The 21141-nt window shown below is 36.1% G+C and overlaps 1 protein-coding gene across 8 annotated transcripts in view; it reads left to right on the forward strand.

Annotated features, from left to right (window-relative positions):
• The window catches only part of VPS13B (vacuolar protein sorting 13 homolog B), a 429893-nt gene that overhangs the window by 239783 nt on the left and 168969 nt on the right, over positions 1-21141 (forward strand). For all 8 annotated transcript variants that reach the window (XM_041470605.1, XM_041470603.1, XM_041470604.1 and 5 more), the window contains 5 exons: positions 4708-4879; positions 5960-6074; positions 8653-8794; positions 10564-10972; positions 16404-16515. In XM_041470605.1, the coding sequence (XP_041326539.1) occupies positions 4708-4879; positions 5960-6074; positions 8653-8794; positions 10564-10972; positions 16404-16515 (950 nt within the window). The remainder of the gene's footprint in view (positions 1-4707; positions 4880-5959; positions 6075-8652; positions 8795-10563; positions 10973-16403; positions 16516-21141) is intronic.

Consider the following 21141-nt stretch of genomic DNA (forward strand, 5'->3'; position numbering starts at 1 on the left):
TGTGGTTACAGTACCATGAACAGAAGGCTAAGAAGAAATGCAGTCTCTTCCATTTTGTCTCCCAAAGGACAGTCATACAACATGTTCTATCTGTCTTCAGAGGAGCATCTGCCGCTGACAAAGGGAGCGGGCCAATTCAGCTGTACTGCAGAAAAAATGTGGGTAGTATGTTGAAGTTAAACTGTTGAAGGGGGCAGAGGCAGCACCGTGTCCCTCTGCCAGGGACAGGGTGTTGAGCAGCTGGGGTGTCTCTGGAGCAGCTCTGCAGCTGCCGTGGCTGCCAGCAGGAGGTCACTGCTGGACAACGCTGCCCAACCCAGTTTTAGCTCCACTGACCTGCTGCCACTCCAAGGGGGAGTAAGGGCAAGTCACCTGGAATTCTGGGGGGGGGAATGCAGTAGCCCAAGTACAGAATTGTAGGTGAGGTGAAGCCCAAGGGACTTGAGGCCCTTGTTAAGATTTTCAGGCTGTGTGGTAGAATGAATTCCGAACCCTGGCAATTGCAGGTCCAGCTTCTGATGATACATCTGGGTCAGTATCTGTAACTCTATGGTAAGTGCAGTTCTTCAGAAATTTCACAAATACTCTTTTAAGTAACCTTGTGCCAAAATTACCAACTGACTGATTCTGAGATGCATTATACATAATTTAATATCTTCAGAAAAATAATCGGAAAGAAGTGTGGGAAAATTATAGCGTGACTTTTCTTCACAGTAAAGTTATCTTTGTACTCAAACCACTAAATAAAAATAGCTCTCTGTGGAAAAAAAACCTAACAAAAATGCATGAAACAGCTGAAAACATAAAATTACAGAAATAAAGGAACCCAGTTATAAAACTCAAAAATTACCATGGTGGCAATATGTATTTACTGTGAAGTGTATCCCTTTAAGTTTAATCAGCTATTGTTTGCTTCTTTTTCAACTATCAGAAATATAGAGACCTGCCAAAATTTTAGAACAAAGTTGATTTCCATTCAAAATCCATTTTGGAACATGTTCAGTGGGAGAGTGGGGGGGGGTGTGTGGAAGACAAGAAGAGACTGTCTCTCATTCCCGCCCATTCCATCACAGTTTGTAAGTTATGGTTTGGCAAAATGAAGTGTGTTTATGGTACAAACAGATCTTGAAATACTCTTCAGAACTTGAAATATTCTTTCAGAACTTGAAATAATCTTCAGATTAAAAAAATAGTAATAAAAATAAAAGAAAAAAAAATGTTTTTTATAGAATGCAAGGAATAGAGAGCCACAAATGGGTCCACAAACATCAGCATTGTCAAGAACATTGGCTTGAACTGTAAATAAATCTAAAAGTATTGTTTTTCCCTTTCCTTACCTTAATTGGCTTTTATATCTTGATACTTAGTGAAATCCATCTGAAGATCTCAGCACAGGGAAATTCTCTTTGGCTGGCTTCTTCCTTCAGATCTCCCCAAAGTACTGTTGACTACACCATCTTTTCAGAGCATGTGGGTTTAGATGAGAAAGGTCGTCTCAGACACGCTGAAAGTCCAACACTGAATCATCATCTTTTAGGGCAATCATTCAAAGGCAAATTACAAAGGTGTGGGAAGTTACCGAAAAGCAGAATGTCAAAGAAGCTGTGTGGATGTTATGGAAAGGAAACAAATAAAGAGAAATTGATTGTCAGAAATTGAAATGATCAGAACTAATGCCATTCTCATGGCATGAAATATCAAGTCATGAGATAGGTTGAGGCTTCTCTGATGTGCTGTAAGAATGAGGACTTTGCAAATAAGGACTCATTAAAGCAGGAGATAGGATTCTCAAAGCATTGTGGTTAGATTTTCACTCCTTTCATTGCTTTACAAGTGAGCAGAGTAGTTGAAGGGAGTCAGGCCAGTGTTTGCAGGGGGTTGACAGGGATACCTGAGGACAGCAAAATGGCTGGGTTATGTCACTGTCTTATTGCTGGTGCCTGCCATTTCAGGAACTAACACTGGTTAGCACTGGCCAAGTGACTGCTCTGCCTACATCCTTTCACATGCTGGGGAGCTTGCAGGGCTGACACTCTCCAAGGCTGCTTTCCCCATACTTTTTCATTCCAAGGACAGGTGCTGGCATCCCTGAAGAAAACTGAATTTTGCTTACAGTGTTGAAAAGATATTTACTCTCGTGTCACTGCCAGTTAGGGCTGCCTTGTAGGATAATTAAGTGGCACTGGAGAGATTGTGGACATAATAGGAAATGTCTTGCAAGGCCACCGTTACCAAATAGTATTAAGAGATGGAATCTGGACAAAAAAGGCAAGAGGCAAGAAGGATTTTGCTGGAGAAGGAAAGAGGAAATGCAAGTCGCAGCTTGTGAGAAAGAAGTTAACCTCTGTCCTGAATGTGTTATTTAGCAGGTTCTACCACACTGGGGTTTTTTTGCCTTATTTTGTTGGGTGCCATATGTTCAATGTGCCACTCCAGTCTGAGAGCTAGATGCATCATAGTGAAATGAGCTATAGGAGGTTTCTCCATTGAGATGTCCTGCTGTATCAGGATTAAATATTATTAGATACATAGCAGGAGACAGGTCCTGCTATATTTGATAATTAAATTTGCAAGCAGTGTAAGAGTAAAAGAGGAAAAGCAAACAAACCGTAAAAGCAAGAGGGTGATGCTAAGTCCATGACTTGGAGAGAGATTTCAGGTGGCATTGTGTTAAGGAAGTTAGTTCATTTAGAAAGTGATAGTGAGCAAATGCTCTTTGGATCTCAGGAGTTTTTCAAAAGATAATCACCTATGGCTCTTCAGGTAATCTGAGAGCTGTAAGCAATAATGCCTTATCTAAGATAAACAAAAATAAATAGAAATATACTTGTTTTCTTTCATGCATTTTGATTAACACAAAGCCACTGTTAAGATAAATGAATGAAGGTGAACTGGATCTTAATTGTCATTGCATTAGGTCATATTATGTCTGTTAACTGGTCCAGGTACTATAGTCTCATGTTTAGGTGTTATTTTCTTGAGACACTGGTTAGTTGAACAAGTTTTCTCTTGCTCATACAAATAAGTATCTGGAATGCTAAGTTCTTTGGGTCAGGTGTTGAGCCAATTGGTTTCTTCCCAGTTGTAGTATCACTGAGCTTTTCAAAGGTAAAGGTTACTGCATGCAGATAAAGTACCTTTGCTATTTCTCTCTTATAGTTTAGAAAACCTATAATTAAATTGTAGGCCTGAGTTGAATGAAAATGTGATTTGTCAACATAAATGCTTCCATATGAGCTATGTCATTAGGTTTGGGCTAGGTCCTACCCATCCACAAAATAGATTGCTAACAGATCTTCCATACTTGCATTTTCCAGCCTTGGACTGCAGAATGAGGCAAGTACTGTCACATTTTAATTTTGCTACTGAAAGCAAGCTTTCCTGGGCATCTGAAGTTGAAACAAGTGCATTCTGAATCTTGCCTGACAGGTTAAAATGGTTTCAGTCCAATTGTAATGCTTACTGTATAGATCTGCCTTCTGGGGTGTCTTCCATAGAAATAATCTTGGCTTTTAATTAGATAAATCTCAAACATGTTGTTCATCGTATTTTACAATGCTTAATCCCACAAACCTTCAATGAAAGATAAGACTTTGGGTGTTTATTGGTCTGTTAATCTTAGAAACAGCTTGGTCTTAGTGGATCAAAGTGACTAAACCTTTTTCCTTCCTTTGTGCTTGAATGAAGAAAATTTACAACACATGGTGGAGTTGGAAGTGGAGATGCTCCTGGATATTCAGTAGCTTCTGGATGACATTAGTGACTTATGTGTCTCTTGCATTCAGTTTAATGGGCTGTAAACACTGAGGGCTGATGAGCAGTTACATGTTTTCCCTATCTGGAAGATCCAGCAAAAGAGCAGGTTGAGGTCCTTTGGCTGGTAAATATTATCAGAACATGCCTGCATTGCTGTAATAAGCCCACATAACAGAATTTTCAGTGTAGCTTTCAATTGTCGTCATCTCGTCCTAAAAACATTAATATTTGTGTCTTTTTTATTGAGCCCTTAAAATTTTAGGGAAGGAACAGGGATAATTGATGGCACAGAAGCTTCTACAAGCTCATTTGTCAACATTTCATACATTTAAGAATATTACAAATGACAATAATTTTTAAACAGAAGTATTTAGAAAGTGGCAAATAAAATATTTCCAATTCTTACAGAAAGCTATTATTTTCTGAAATATTTTTCCAAGAAATTACAGGGAAGCACATACAAGGGGGAAAAAAAAATGACTCAAATGCGGTGTGTACATAGTGTAGGTGTTACGGCCTTGCTGGGTGGCTCTTCATTTGGTGTTTCCAGTGACTCTTCCTTCTTTTGCCTTTCAGATAGGTGCAAGCCTCCATATCCCTTTTCCTGCTGCATCTCCAAATATTCCTATTAGCATTTGTTTTAAATTGATGATAGTGTTTCCATAGTGTAGAGTCAATAAGGCAAGTGTGCTATGCTAAGGAGACCTGTCATAAAAAAGTTAAGAGTTTTACCATTCAGTCTTTGCCATAGTCTGTTATCTCTACCAAAGAAAAGAGAAAAATATTTTATCTTTTCTGGTGTTACAAATGACTTAATTCAAATGTGCTATTTGGGAATCTGTATTTCTATAGTTTGTGCATCCATGTCAGTTGAGATAGAAAAAAACCCCAGAAGTGGTGAAAAGCAATACTTCTTTTTTCCTCAGCTATTGCTTTTTTTTTTTTTTGTAGGGTGATTCTCTTCAGGGTGGTGATGATTCTCCATTCTCAGACTCCATTACCTTGGAACAAACAACAAGTAACATTGGAGTTTCAAGTGGACGTGTCAGCCTATGGATGCAGTGGATGCTGCCAAAAATTACTGTAAAATTGTTTGCTCCTGATCCTAGAAATAATGGCACAGGTATTCTGCATTTTTCTGCCTAATGTACTATTTTAAATTCCATTTGAATTCCTAGTGTACTGTTTTAAATAGCACAGCCTATTTTACAGCACAGTATTATCTATTCAGTGCTTGTATCAACATTACTGAACACCATAACACAGAAATAATGAGTTGGAGCTGTATTTTAAATAACAGCAACAAAACGTAGTTGGGTTACTGCATGCAAATTAGAATTCAGTGTTGTTCTTTGACATAAACTTTCCCCCCCATGTGTCAGATGATTAAGTTAAATTGGAAATAAGTTATTTAATTTCCGTAGAGTGCTGCATTTATTTTCTTAGAACCAATCATGCTTCATTTTGATATGATTTAGTAAAATATTTTGTGTATCTCCATATATAGTCCATTCTAGTTTAATATTTGTAATTTCAAATTTCAATTTAATATAATCACCATAATATAATCATTAAAGTCAAAGGAAGTTTAATAAAGGGTTCAGAGGAGAAGTTTCAACTTCTGTGTTGAAACGTAAAATATGTGTTGTGCACAGCTTATGTTTTTTTTCTCTTTGAGATATAGTTGAATTGTCATTCAACAGTAATTGTTCGAAAGAAACTCAGATTCCATTAACTGCAGGACTTCAATTTTTTTTTTTCTAGGAAATACTGCTGCTTAGCTATTAATATTATTGCCCATAGAAATGTGAAAAAATAAAGTGACTCATTTTTAAGGCTAGTTTTCAAGAAATGTACTTGAACCTTTGATTTAAAAAAAAAATAATTGCACAAGAGAAAGAAAAATCTAGAATAATTAGAGTAAATATCTTGGCAAATATTTTTTTTCTTTTTGCTTCCCCTAGGAATTATGCTATAAATACCTAAACTAGAAACCCCATATATATGTTTCTCAATATATTTGTATAAAAAGGTTTGGATTCTAGTGTGACACTTGAATCAAAAAGTGCTTTATGAGAAAATGCTGAGTAGAAATAGCATCATCCTATTTACAAAATGTAGTGTCTCAGATACGTTTCTTGTTTAAAATCCTTCAATTTTCAGATTAATAACTAATAACTTTTATTTTCTTTGACTATTGCAGAAGTCTGTATTGTCAGTGAATTAGAGGATCTCAGTGCCTCAGTGGATATGCAGGATGTCTATACCAAAATCAAATGTAAAATAGAAAGCTTCAATATTGACCATTACAGAAACAGGTAATTCCTGCGAGTTGTGATGCTTTAATTTCAGTCTGAAAGATGGTGGTGTTTTGGTTTTTTTTTTTTTTTCTTAACTTAATTTAAGGGAGATATTCAATTTCAGTTAAATTATTTTAACCTTTTAAGTAATAAAAGTCACAATTGTGTTTCCTCAGAATTAGATCTAATTCCAACGAATTACATAGAAATCATTGCAAATTTAGGAGAATGGTTTTTTCACACTTACTGCTCTCTTGATCCATTAAACAAAAAAAAAATTAATTTTAGCTTAACTATAGAGTGGGAAATTCCTGAAATATTGGTTCATGATGTGTTTATGCATTATATTTATGTAATCTTGCATGCTGAAAAGAAACAACTCAGTTTTTTAGAAACATCTGTTGCTTTGGCAAAGCAGCAGTTAATGTACTGAAGGGAGCTGAGCTGATGGTCTGTGCTGTGTCACATGGCGCAGTGTTGTGCAGACACCTGAGTAAAACTTCAGTAATTAATCTCAAGCAGTGCATCATCAATACTGTGTGTATTCCCAGTCTGCCTTCCCACTCTGCAAGTCCTGTTGTCTGGATAATTTGCAGCACCAGCGTGACTGTGTCACTTGACACCCAGACACGGCTCTGTAGAACGGCATGTGCCATCTTCTAGTTTGTGTTGGCCATGAACACAGCAGTCTTGACAGAGAGAGAGCCTGTGTAGTCTTTGATCAGCTAGGGTAGTATTTGCCATTAGAGGTCAACAAATTCCACTGGGAATTAAGAGATTAAGAGAAAATAAAATAGTTGTGTTACTCTTTGAGTAGAAAGACATAGTTGAAAGCTTCAGCACGGCTGTTGGCATTGAAAATAACTAAAATATTTAGCAGCATAAATCGTTTTGAATTGGGAACCAATGTCTGCAAGGTCTTATTGAATGCTTATAGTTCTCTGTGTACAATAGGAAGGAGATTTAGTATTAATTTAGCAACATTACCATAGTTTCTTTATGATTTTATTCCTAATGAGCTGTCTTAAAAATTACTTAGATTCCTGTTTGCCTACATTATAAATGAGTCATTGCTTGTATATAATATAATATTTGCTAATTAAATTTTGTACTTTTTTTAAAGTCTTTTAAAATCATGTCACCATGCAGGAGTGCTGAGCATGTCCTGGGGGGTGTCAGGCATGGCATCACCAGCCGGGCAAGGGAGGGGATTGTCCTGCTCTGCTCTGCACTGGGCAGCCTCACCTTGAATATTGTGTGAAGTTTTGGGCACCACAAAGTTTAATAACAAAGTTATTAAACTACTAGAAAGCATCCAAAGGAGGGCAGCAAAGAGGGTGTAGGGCATTGAAGGGGGAAGCCATGTGAGCAGCATCTGAGGTTACTTGGTCTGCTCAGCCTGGACACTGAGGGGAGACCTTCCCTGATGCAGCTTCCTCATGAGGGGAAGAGGAGGGGCAGACTCTGATCTCTTCTTTCCGGTGACCAGTGACAGGACCAGAGGGAACAAAATTAAGCTGTATCAGGGAAGGTTTAGGTTGGGTATCAGAAAAAGGTTCTTCACTCAGAGGCTGCTTGGGCACAGCTCCCCAGGGAAGTGGTCACAGCATCAGCCTGACAGAGCTCAAGAAGCATTTGGACAATGCTCTTGGGCACATGGTGTGATTCCTGGGGATGGTGCTGAGCAAGGCCTGGAGTTGGACTCACTGATCCTTGAGGGTCCTTTCCAACCCACCCATTCCAATCTTGGAATGTTCCAAGATATTCTATGACTCTGTGAAATCCCAGTAGCCAGCACCACTTAAACTTTTGTGGGAAACAAACAAATAAAAAACCTAAAAATCCCCAACAAACTCAAAACTTACTCCACTTGACAAAATTGTCACTGTTCTCATTTATATTTTCTAATCTATTTGGAGTACCTTTCCTGTGTGCAAATCTCTGTGGACTAAAAGCAGAAGCAGAGAATAGATAAGGTGAACTTTCTGTCTTCCAGGCCAGGGGGAGATTGGCAGTCAGGACATTTTGAAGGAATTTTTCTACAGTGCAGAGAAAAACTTCTGGTGAGATTTCTGTAGTAAACTAAGGTGCTTACCTGAATAATTGTTCTTAAGCAAATTACTTCACTTTATTCTCCTATATGTTAAAAAGAATGGTTACAAGAACTGTACGAGGCACATTTTAACACTTAAAAGCTAACTTTTTCTAAATAATACTGATTTTGTAACATATGAATACAGATTTGCATTCACAGTGTCTTTGTTCTTGTAATCTTTCTCCTCCTTGTTCTGTTAAAGCTGTCTGCTGAAAATCCAGGGTAAGTCTCTTTTCTACACACAAGATTTACTATACTTTTATTCTCATTTGTCTTGACCTCTTGCTTTAGGTCGTCCTTTTACATAAAATTTTACAGTTACATTTTTTAATCTTATTTTTGGTTTGACCTGATTGAAATTCAGCTTTTTAGGAAAAGATATGGCACAGGTTCATCTTGCAATTACATCGAAACACACAAGCTAAATGTAAACAATTATTTTTGCTTACAGCAACTTTTTTTTTTTCTTCCTATCTTCCATGCCTCCTTCATTACCTCAAGCCTTGGGGAAGATTCTTGGTCTCTGGGGCAATATGGAGGTGTGTTCCTTTCCTGTACTGACAAGCTGAACAGACGTACCTTGTTGGTTCGACCTATCAGCAAGCAGGATCCTTTCAATAACTTCTCTGGCTTCTTTCCTTCTGTAAGAATATTTTTAAAAATTTTGAATACAGAACTTTCACTAATAAATTCCAGAAAAAAAAGAGAAAATTGCTTAATTTCTTGTCATCTAATTTTTTTTTTTTTTACTGAGTGTATTTCTTGGTGATATTTATTATGTAATTTGTGTTATTCCCACCTCATCCTTTAGTAATAGTTGTCATTTTTTAGTAGCTAAGGGAATGAGGGTTGATGGTTCACAGCCTTGTACATAACAACAGACCACTGAAGTCAGTGAGATTCATTTAAATTAGAAGTGAGCACACACAAGTATGAGTATGTTTGAAGGCCAAATATGTAAAAGCAGTACTGAATGCTGCATTTTTTAGTGTAATTCTGATATCTACTTAGGGATTTAAGTACTTGGTATTACTGCACTATACCGTTATGCAGCCTTATAAAATTGCCTGTCTAATTATGAGAATGCAACAATTAATAATTCCATATTTGAGTCTTCCTTTTAAATGCTTGGAAGTTTACTAGCTGATTCAGAATATCTCAGTGTAAGATATTTAAGTCAATTTCTTCTTGCCTCTTTATCCTTGAGGAACTTCATGTGTTTGTTTCTTTATCTATGGGTCTATGGAATTATTTTATGTTAGTGAAAGTTCTGGATGGTCTGATTTATTTTCATCATGAAAATCGATTGGGAATCCTTTCTCTTATTCTGTTTAAGTTAATAAATTTAAGTTAATAAATTTAAGTTAATAAGCTGTAGTAAATAAATTTACAAGTTTGTTTTAATTAATTTACTTTTAAAAGCTTCCAGTTTTCCACCATTTCCATCCTGTGTATTTAAGAAAGAGATGTTGTTCTTCTGCTAACAATGTTTAAATTTTTTAAATTTATTTCTGTCAAATATAACATGATGAAAGAAGCAGCTACTTGCAAAATATAGTTGCTTTCATTTGTGCTTACATGATTAAAGCTGATATTTAAACAATATTAAAGAATTCTGTCAACATGTTTGTTGCATTGTTAAAATAATGGTTTTTACATTTTTCCATTTATAACAATGACTTAAAAACTTTCAAAGGTAATATGGAAACTTTCCTGTCCATCTTGAGGGAGCTAAGGATTTAATTGTCATCTTTAGCAAGACAAATCTGTCTTAAGTAAAGGAATCTGCTATTTTTAAAGTACAATGCAATGTATAATGAAATTATGTGCTTTAGTATGTGGCACAGCTATTTTCATTAAATACTCTGAGGTGATGAGGCAAAACCAGTTCAGTAGTTATTTAGGTGACTCTGGGTGGTTTATGCACCCATGTTGAGATGGGGTGAAGCTGTCTTAGCACCCAAGTGATATTTTAACAGCTACGGTGTCTGCACATGCAGAAGGAGCAATGCAAAGGGAGTGAGATCTGCAAATGTCTTAAATGAAGGAGAAATCAAAATATGTAACTGTGTTAAAAATATCAGAAAGAGTTGGTAAATTTAGGTTTTTTAAATAAAGGAGGGGGTTTTGGCTGATTAGATAAGAGTTTCATGAAATGTAAGTAATTAGAAAAGAACAATATGTTCAGAAATCTGTGGTTTTAGATGACCCGATGCAGAGAAGTATGGACAAACTGTGCATTCAAAAAAATGAAGGGTGTTTTGTTGTTTTGGTTTTTTTTTACTATTAAATGACTGTAGAAAGCTAGTAAAAAATATAGAATCCTAAATAACCAGAAATGTGGTAATTGATGAATGTTGCATGTAGATTTTTGCAGCAGTTTATTTATTTATTTATTTTTCCTTGAAACAGACAACTGCAAAACTTTTAGATGGCTCACACCAGCAACATGGATTTCTTTCTCTCACTTATACCAAAGCTGTGACAAAAAATGTCCGGCACAAACTGATATCAAGAAATGAACGAAGAACATTCCATAAGCTGTCAGAAGGTCACACTGATGGTTCTCCTCATTTTCTCCATGAGATCCTTCTCTCTGCTCAGGCCTTTGATGTGGTCCTATGTTTTCCTTTGCTAAATGCAATTGCAAGCATTTTTCAAGCCAGGTTGCCAAGGAGTCAAAAGGAGAAAAGGAAGTCACCAGGTCAACCAATGAGGACGCACGCGCTGACATCCCGCAACCTGCCGCTGATTTATATCAACACCGGCGTGATAAGAGTCTTCTTCCCCAAAAATGAGGAAGATCATCATATTGCAGAAGGTACAATGTTTTATGTTAGAAAATTTTTGCTGTTTGATATTGTAGATGAATACTTGCAGTTAAATCACTGACCATTGCTTCAGTTTTAAAGGTTAGAGTTAGGAAACATCTAACATTCATGGTACTTCTCTGCACATTTGCTCTAAATTTCCTTTTAGCTATTTATTTGATCCTTGCTTTGGTACCTATAGAGTTTGCTTTTAAAATGTGGTTATAAAGAATGGTCAAAAATTCTGGGAAGAGAGCTTAACCCAGTTCTGCAGTGATGATTCTGTGTCAGCTTACATGATGCTAGTATCAGTGCAGTGTTCCACAGACACCTGTCCCAGCAGGGAGTGTAAGCAGGGAGCATTAGTCCTTGTGGACATTGACAACTGGAAAACCATGTGGTAGTAAAGCAAGTAGATAGTTTAGTTTGGAAAATATTAAAATGTGCCTTATGGATGGTGTAGTTGAGCGTTTTAGTTGAAGCTGTTCCAGCTCTCTTGTGCAAGAGGCTTACAGGTATTTACAGAGCTTGGGTAGTGTAAGATGTTCAGAAATAGTTATGTGATTGATGGATAATACTTATTCTGTAAGATATTGTTTTCCCTTTGTATGTAAGAATATATTTCTATCCCTATTACAGTCTATATATATAAATAGAGATGCTGATGGTAAAATTAGACCATGTAATAGCTAATGGAAGTACATTCACTTCTCACAGTTCTTCTAGAGATTAAAAAAAAAGTAGTGTTTTACTAATATAATGATATATTTACATAAGTTCAGTAGGTATGGAGCATTTTTTTACCATTATGTACAACACACAATATAATCCTAAGAGTATAATCTTTCGATTTTTCTCATAACCTAATTGCAAGAAGTGCACGCAGTAAGAATTTACATAGATCATTTTTTTGCCAGCATCCTCTACAATTTTCCAACTGGGATTGCTGAAAACAGAGGAAGATAAAATTAGACTGGCTGTCTTGGCAAGAAAGAATTATGATTCTAGTTGGAAGGGAGTTCTAGGGCACGCTGTCAAGGAAATCTTTTGTAAAAGTATGTTTTTGTAGCTCTGTGACTGTATACTTCATTAAAAAGAAATGATAAAAAAAAACCTTTGTCTTTTTGCTGTTTCTTGCTTAAGAATGCCTGCAAGGAACAGAATTGCCATGGTTAAGCAGTCAATGTAGGAAGAAAAACTGTATGCTTTTAAAGCAAAATGCTGAAGTTTATCCTAATTAATAAGACTGCCAGCTACGCTCTTCCACTGGAAAACTCTGAAATAGCATCACTATGAAAATTGGTGCTATTCTTTCATTTCTTCTTTCACCCCTGATTTTCCCAAAGTCTCATTTGTTTATAAACATGAAATAAATTGCTTCTCTCTTCTCCTGCTTATTGCCTTCAAGAACAATAGAAATTAGAAACAATAAGGATCAAGAGTTGAATAAGGCCCACATCTCTGTTGTGTTAGGTCAGAAGAGTGTTATATCTTCTGGAGATACACCTCCATAAGATCCTCATTCATCGTTGGTTGACTATGAGAGATTTTCAGTCCAATCAGACTTGTGTGTTTCAATTTGTCATCACTGCAGTAAAAGCAGAAAAATTATTTCAGTTTCCTTCTAGTCAGTTGTCTGCTGTTCATATCCTGTGCATGCTGATAGCTACAAAAACTGTCCTTCTCCCAAACACCACAAGTAATTGTGGCTTTACATGTATAGTTAAAAAAAAGCAAAATCTGTTGTTTACTTGCAACTTCCACAATGAACTGCGGTAGACAAACACTGAAATAATCAAAATCATATTTCTTTTTCTGAGGAATTTGCATACATGCATGCATGACTACACCCACACAATTTTACAGTATTTTAGTTTCACGGTTTTTGCAGCAGCACCAATTAACATTTCTTTTTGTGGTAATTTTGAGGACAGCATTCTATCCTTGGCAATAAGCAATGCTGCTTTCTCTGAGTTTGATTTGTTAACACATCAGGTGGTGTTTCAAGCTCTGGCCAACAGCCCACACTTACTCAGCCATGAAGTAAAGGTAACTAAATACATGAAAGCAGTATATGACAAGTAGGAGCAAGAATTACTGCATAGCAGAAGACTAAAAGTAGAATTGTAAATTGCAAAACACTGATAAGAAGTTTTAAAGACAGAAAAAAATCCACATGTGGCTGGTTTGAGGACAATAGCAACTCTTTTCTTGTACATACTAGGAGCAAAATATCAGGAATCACTATAAAGGACATGATGAATTTGTTGATAGTGAAAAAGAAAAGGCAGCACACTGAATAAATGTATGTCCTGCGTTTGTAGAAGTGATATATACTTGTCACATGAGCATGACTATCTGCTTTGAAGTCTGTCATAACATATGGTCTGTAACATCCTCCTCACTTACTATTAAAGTTTCAAATCAGTCAGGCTGAGTAAGTTGTGTTCAGGGATCTTGGTCTTCTGAGGCTAATTTTTAACACACCTTGGAAAAACAGGTTTTAGACAGCTGGAGGTTTATCTACTAAAAGGGAAAGTGTAATGTTCAAATAAAATTACGACAGTTAATATTACTGTTCTCTCTTGGAGAACATAAAGGAAAAATATTACATGATTCAGTTAATAAAGAATTACATATTTTTACATGAAAATAAATATGGTTTTATAGGAAATTAGATGTTCAAAAAACATCTGATTTCCATTCTTCATTGTGGTTTCAATTCTTAGTTGAAAAAACGTTTGCAAAGATTTGATATGCTTAGACTTTTCTAGGGAGTTTGATATTTGGTCTCATGGTATTTAATTTAAATACATCCCCATACTCTCTCTGTGGAAATGTTAAATGAATTAAAAATGGCTAACCAGGAATCAAAAAAAAATAACCCACAAAAACTCATCAGTTGGGAATAATAAATGAAATTGGTGTTTAATAGTCTGAAAGTAAATATAAAACCGTTGCTGCTATCATCAGCGAATGTTGCACAGCATTTCCTGAGGCCGTGCATCTGGGTTACGGTGCTTGCATACTGCTTGTAGAAAGTACAGTAAATCTTCTAAAGCTAAAGTTATAAATCAAGGAAGGTTTACACAGACTGGGTCTTCAGGACTGGAGAGACGATTCTGGGAAACAGTGGCTGAAACAGCTTGTGGGTCACAGGGAAAAGAAATAAGGGAGGTCGCTGTACTTCTGCGTATGGCAGAGGCTGGAATATCATGTCCAATTTGCTTTCTGTTGTAAAACTGGGTATTGATAAAAGTAGAGAGGGTGCTGAAAAGTATCAAAAATATTAAGTGCTATATGAGGAGGCTTAAAAGAGCATAAGTTATTTAGCTCAGCAAAAAGATGACTGAGATGAGTGGATAAAACCAAATGAGATGGTGAACAACATCTTTACACTTGAGTCTGTAAGATTTTCCTAGATTGTACTTATATTGTAAGTATAAAGTAATGTATGTGCAGTATCATATTGTAAGTATACTTAAATTGTAAGTACATTTTTAAAATGTAGCATAGATGATTTTCCCCTCAAATTTTTTTTAATATCTGCCATGACTGTGATTGTTTACTACATTATTCCCATACTTTGCAAAGCATGGGTTAATGAATGGAGATATGAATTCATATGACTCTTTAGAAACCAGCTGATTGTATTAATGTCTTTCATTCTTTCTGATTTTAAATTGCCTTATTTATTGAACATGAAAGGTCCATGCTCAGCCTTGAAAAAAACTCCTAAAATACTTACACAGCAGAGACTTATGGGTAGCCCTGTGCTTATTTTGCTTTGCTAAGTGTCAGAGCCAAATTAAAATTCTTAGCCTAAGGTATATTTTATTAAGAACCACTTCCCAAGAATAAGGCATCTGCCACCTAATTGAGTTGCAGTTATAATCAGATGTATATTTAATACCATGACTCCATTTTCTTATGTGAGTACTGGAAAGCAAACACCCAACACCTAAGTGTACAGTGGCAGTATTCTAGTACTTAGTATAGCACCTTACTACTTTTTGAAAATATGAGTTCAGATTTAGTCAAAAAATAGAGTTTTTCATCAGCTTAACTCTTGTATCTTATTTCTAGCAACCAAACCATCCGTAATTAGTTTTGTTTTGCTTTGGGGGGGCTAAAGGATTTGTCTTCACTTTGTAAGTACATGAGGTTCTTTTAAATAGATGGTTTGTGTGCTAATACACTTGTGTGTCAGAACGTGTGTTCCCACTTTGCCACATATTTACTGGGGTATTCCCTACAATAGTTTGAAAATATATTATTAGAATTCCTGTGATTTCTCAGATCTGTTCAGAAATATACATGTCTTTAAACGTATTTAGCTGCAAAGCATGGTGTCTTTTTCACCAACACATTACTGGGTCCAAAGAAACCATTTTTTCAAGCATTACATTTTCCTGGTTCTTACCACACCAAGCATTTCACACTTCAGTAAAATATTTAAACTGTCTTCTACTGCAATCTTGTTTTCAAAACTCATATACGAGAGTCTTTCAGAACTTCCTTGGGTGTGGGAGCAGGTGTGATGTCGTTCCATCCTTGTTACATCTCACACAGGTTTTGCAGTGAACCGTTCCCTGCAGATGATGAACTCTTTCAACTTGCATCACACCTGCTCCAGAGTTTCCTAGTTAATATGGACTCTTAATATGGAGCACAACCTTATTCAAGTGCTTTGTCTGTGCCTGCTGACAGAGTTAGCCTTCTACAAAAAATATGGTGCTATTTATTTCTGTGCAGAACTTTGGGTTTTGTCTAATATGACCACTGCTTTTAAAACTGAGAAACTTTACATGTGGCTGAAATTTGAAAATTATGGAGATAAGTGGAAAGCAGAGATTTTTTTCTTCTCAGAATAATTCTGTTACTGATGTGAAATTTACTGTCCAGTATTACATCTTGTTCCATGTATATGTGTCAGATTTCAGATTCTCTTGTTTCAGTCCTTGTGTTTGAACTTTCCATGTGCGTTGCAGCCGATTCCAAATGCTACCAGGATGGTTATACTGTGATATCCTGTAATGTTTTACATCTAAAGATATAGGCCTATAGTAAAAAGGGTGCACAATTCAGAGTGGTTTACATGCTTATATTTCAGCAAATAGTTATTGGAGAAACAAACAGATCACAAAGAATATGTCATAAAATGTCTGAAGTCATTTTGAAATACCCCCCTAAAAGTGTCAGAGAGAATGAGAAGTCACAGACCAGGATTCAGTGGTGTGATAAAACTCTGGGGAAATGAAATTACAATAGTTTTGTCTTTATGTATCACAGCAGGACTATTGATTTTATGTTGCTCCTGTGCAAAATTGAATCCTTAGCAAATATTCTTATGTACATTTTTAAAGAAATAATTTTTCAGTGTTCCTGGTATGTGCATTTGACTTTTAATCAAACACATATTTTCTCTTCTCCTAACTACAGCTAATCCATCAATTAAAGAAGACACTTTGGTTCTCAAGATTGGATCTGTCTCTATGGCTCCTCAGGCTGACAACCCTCTTAGTAGAGCTGTGCTCAGAAAAGACATTTATCAGTAAGTGTCAGGGGAAGGGTTTGGCTTTTCATATATGGTCTCAGAAAAATTCATTCTGGGAGAAGTTAATTGATCAATAAAACTGGTATGTGCAGCCTGTAAAAATACTTTTCACATACAATCTTTTGATATTCAAAACCAGGTTTTTCTGATTTTCTTCACTTGTGGGCTTTCAAATCCATTTAGACAAATCAAGTTCTGCTGTGAAGTGCTGATGAATAACAGAATTTAAATGTCAAATCACTATGAAGTTTAAACTCACAGATGAGAACATTTTAAGAGGCTTTCTTTTATTCAGCTACTACTAAGGTCACCTTAGAGAAAAGGAAATTTTTTGTGACTTCCAAAGTGTTCAGTAGCCATATAGTGAGAAGGAGATAGATCTTAATAATATAAATGGTAAACATATATTCAAACTGTAGGATTCTTGATGTCATGTAGATCAAAGCTTAAAGGAATGCAAACTTCTAAGGAGCTCTTTCCCAGTAAACACATTTTCTGTGAAAATGTCATGCTCTGGATTGTGTCACTAAGTATGTGCAAACCACACTAATCATATATAGGCAGCAAAACTGGTGAACATATGTAATCAACATGATAAAAGTAATATATGATCCTTAGTAGAGTTGGCACTGTTGCCAGACATGAAAGTAGGGTTGCAAATAATACCAAGTGAGAAAAGTCACAGAAATACAGATGAACAAGTGTCTTTTACTTCCCGTTGGTCTGTTTTTCAGATGTGGCAATATTTTTAACTACTTCATAGTGCTCTTCAATAGAAATTACAAACATCAAAATCTTTTCCCAGCAGTAAAGCATTTACTGCCTAGAAAATGACAGCAAGTTTTACTTTTGTCAAGACTAGGATTTTTAGGAGACCATGAAATATCTCCAATTTCACTTCTGATCACTTAGAAGTTCTAAGAAAGTCTTTTTCTTCATATTTCCATGTGGAAGCATTTAAATTAATGGCTTTGCTTGTATGTTTGGTTATAGTAGTTTATCCTTTCTTTTTTTTTTTTTTTCCTTCTGTTTTTAAATGAGCATTTTATCTTTTGTATTATGGAGCTTTCATGGAAAAAGTCTTGCAGCCTAGCACTAGCAGTAGCTTTGGGTGGCAGGGCCTGATCCAGCTCTCCAAGTGCTCATAGATGGAAGAGATCTTCCAGACATTTGTACAGGCTCTTCCTGTTCCCACCCTTTCAGTCTGGGGACTCTCACCTGATACCTGCTTTAAGAGTCAGAGACCCAAATGTAGGTTCCACTCTCCTCATAGCAACAAAAACTTTTATCAAAAAATGCCTGATCATAAAGTGGAAGCTGCAATTACCAGCTTCTGTAAGGTTGTTTCAGTCTCTCTGGGGAACTGTGTGATGTTCCTTGTATGCACTTTACAAACCAGTGAGTAAGCAACCCTTTACATCTAAAATCAGTGAAGCCATGCTAGTTAACATTTTTGAGTCTCTATCTTTGCCTATATGGCTTTACCTGAAATGCTGACATTCAGTGCTTTCCAAAGGTTCTGATGCTAGTTTACATTATGGCCTGTGGGTCTTAGATACATAAATGTTCCAGACAAGATTTGTGCAGTGTATATTTGGTTTTCATGGTTTTAATGCAGATACAATGTGCTCCAGTTCTTCTTCAGGAATCATGACGCCAAATGAGTAAGGTAGGAATAAACACTGGGCCAGAAACATCTCTCATCTGACTGCTACTGGCATTTTGTGACCAGTCTCTCAACATCATGCTTCCTATGTCTTTTTCTAAATTTTCTGACATTTAAGTGATTTCCTCAGCTCCAATGACCACTCCTCTAATTTCTCATCATTTGTCAAATGATTTGTTCTTCTCTTTCCTGTTTTAATCATCCACTTATGCTAGCTTTATTATTTCTAAGACATATCAGAGCAGAGCATCAAGTTACTTTGCAGTGTTTCATAGAATAATATTGAAGTTGATAGTGGGTGGTCTTTTGTTTTTGGGAAGAAGGTGACTATCTTAATCTGTTTAAGGAACTTCTAAGATTTTCAAATAATAAAAATTAATACTTTTTAAATTTAAAATATTAAGATTCCTGTTTGGGATTGAACTGGATCCATTTTCTAATTACAAAATCTTTGATGTAGAACAAAGTGTACTTACAGAAGCGTGGTTCAAGATATCTCTTCACTGTCTTTCATTACAGTCACTGCTGTCAGACAGCTAGAATTCTAAGTGAAGTTAATTTCACCATTTTTCAGACTTTTTTAAAAAGAAAATTAGGCAAAGGGTTCTGTATTGTTGGGCAGGACATACAGTCTGTATACAAGTTAAAAAAACAGTGGGATATTATTAACACATGATATTGGGTCTAAATATGAGAGTTCTTACGAAGTATTTTCCCTTTTTAACATGCCCATGGCACATGGTACTAGATAAAAAACCTGGAGCTAATACAGAATGCTTGAAAATTGAGTACTAAGATGAGCAAACCCACACAAAGTGTAGCTCATGTAGTTGGTGAAAAATTTCTTAGCAGATAGTAACAGAGGTACAAGTAGTACAATATCTAGTGTAAGAGACTCTAAAAAAAATAAATTACAGAAGCCTGTTGGTTGCAGAAGAATTAGCATCTGCAGTATTCTAATAATGCCAACATGTTGTCTTCTGTCTTTTTCCAACCTCTCTTCTCTAATTTGGTGCTGCTGCTTTTAATAGAATAAAAGAAGATTAATTGTTTTCTGAACCACTGTCTTTACAATGTTTCTGGAGTGGGGATACAAACTTAATTTGTGGTGTCACTTTGTTTTAAACAGTATTCCGTTTAGGCCTGAACTACAACCACATGCAATTAGCGTCACTTTTGTAGTGCTTCATGAGAAAGAAGAATTTTTGCTTCTCATTTAGAAATTGGTCTTTTAGGAAAGGCTGAGAAACATTTTCATGGCTGGAGGCTGAATAGCATTTCCAAACATCTTTTGAATTTGTCCCATAATTTTATACATGAAAAGCTGAATGTGCTCACATATCATTAGTAGAATGCCAGTGCATGAAAGGTAGGTTTGGTACAGCTGCAGGTCATACTAAATAAACCAGACCACTTTTGGCCTGTAGGCTGAAGTGACTCCATCTATTGTGTCTTAGGAAAAAGAGCTTATATGCTAACTTGGAGAGAGAACTGAACTGAAAAGGGACTGTTAGAAAAACAATGCGCCTCAATCATTTGGGCACAAATATAGTTTCAGGTGATTATTGGAAGTTGAAAATAAATGTATTGACTTTGTAACTTCAATTTTCCTACACTGTATAAAAATTAGTCTTAGAGTATTTTCTCCAGTAGAAAATGGACTAATTTTTGATATTAATGTGTGGTAAAGAAATACACATGCACCATAACAGCAAATTAAGGGCTCCTGGAAGTATGGTGACACATTTCTATCTGGAGACAGTAAGAGACAATGTCTCTTTTTCGATTTTTTTCCCTTCTGAATTGTAGGAGTTGGTTTTAATGGTTTTTCATTATTCTGTGACTGTTTAACTTCTGTTCCAGCTGTATTTATGTTCCATAAATATTACCGGAAATGTACATTGCCATCAAGAAACTGCCAGTTCTGTTGATTGGGAGATTATCAGATTATCAAAAGACCTTGGAATAGGGTCAGGGGGCAGAATAAAGGAGGTTTTTTGGATAAGAATGCAAGTGAGGCAGTTGCCTAGCCTGGCTAAAGGGAGGGAATAGCAGTTAATTGAAACTGTGAAGGAGTCAGTCAGAGTAAATGAAGTTTCTGCTAAACAATGAAGGACAGAACTATATTTTTGTGGGCTTTAACTACTGATGAATTTTTCGGAAATGTGTATGCTGGGGGTATGAACAGTGAATAGCACTAGTTGTGCTAAGCTACCTGCAGAACTAGGCACTGTCATCAGGGAAATGGTTGAGAAAATTTCATCGCAAGACCCAGAAATTCTGGTTCTCTGACTGAAAAAATGAGACGAGGTAGATGTATGGATATGTATTCATATGTATTCATATGTATTACATATGAAGTTGAAATTGAGATGATGTTTAGTTCTGCTTCTGTTTTGGGATAAGGGCGCTATTCCACCAAGTACTGTGCAAATGCTCTGGTGGATTATAGAGGTAACTGCTGATCATCCCCAACAGGCTTGTTTTAGCAAACTGTCATGGAACAATAATTAATGGAGTTTTAGGGAGTATCCATGAACAGATAGAGTAAAATAATGTTGACTTACAATATTGTTAATGCAGAAATGAAATTGCTGACAATGAGCTCAGAGAATAGAGGCTGATTGGAGGCTGTTATGTAAATGTCTTACTTAAAAAGTCAGGAGTAATACTGCCAAACTATCAACTTTTAGGAGTTTAGGTAAGCAGAATCCCAAGCTTTCCTCAGCTTGGCCAGTAAAGAACCTAATTGTTGTCCACGCTCTGGATTCATCATTTTTGAGATCCAAGGATTTCATTCATGTCATATATCAAAGCTTAATAGTCCAGGTCTGAGTGTTCTATGGTCATTTTCATGTGTAGATCTTTCATAGATCAAAGCATAAATCTGTCCCTAGACTGTTTCCAATTTGTGAATGGAAATGGAAATTCTTTAGACATGCCCCTCCCCGCAAAAA

The sequence above is a fragment of the Pyrgilauda ruficollis genome, unplaced genomic scaffold (assembly GCF_017590135.1).
Source record: "Pyrgilauda ruficollis isolate IOZ18807 unplaced genomic scaffold, ASM1759013v1 scaffold25, whole genome shotgun sequence".
Lineage (NCBI taxonomy): Eukaryota > Metazoa > Chordata > Aves > Passeriformes > Passeridae > Pyrgilauda > Pyrgilauda ruficollis.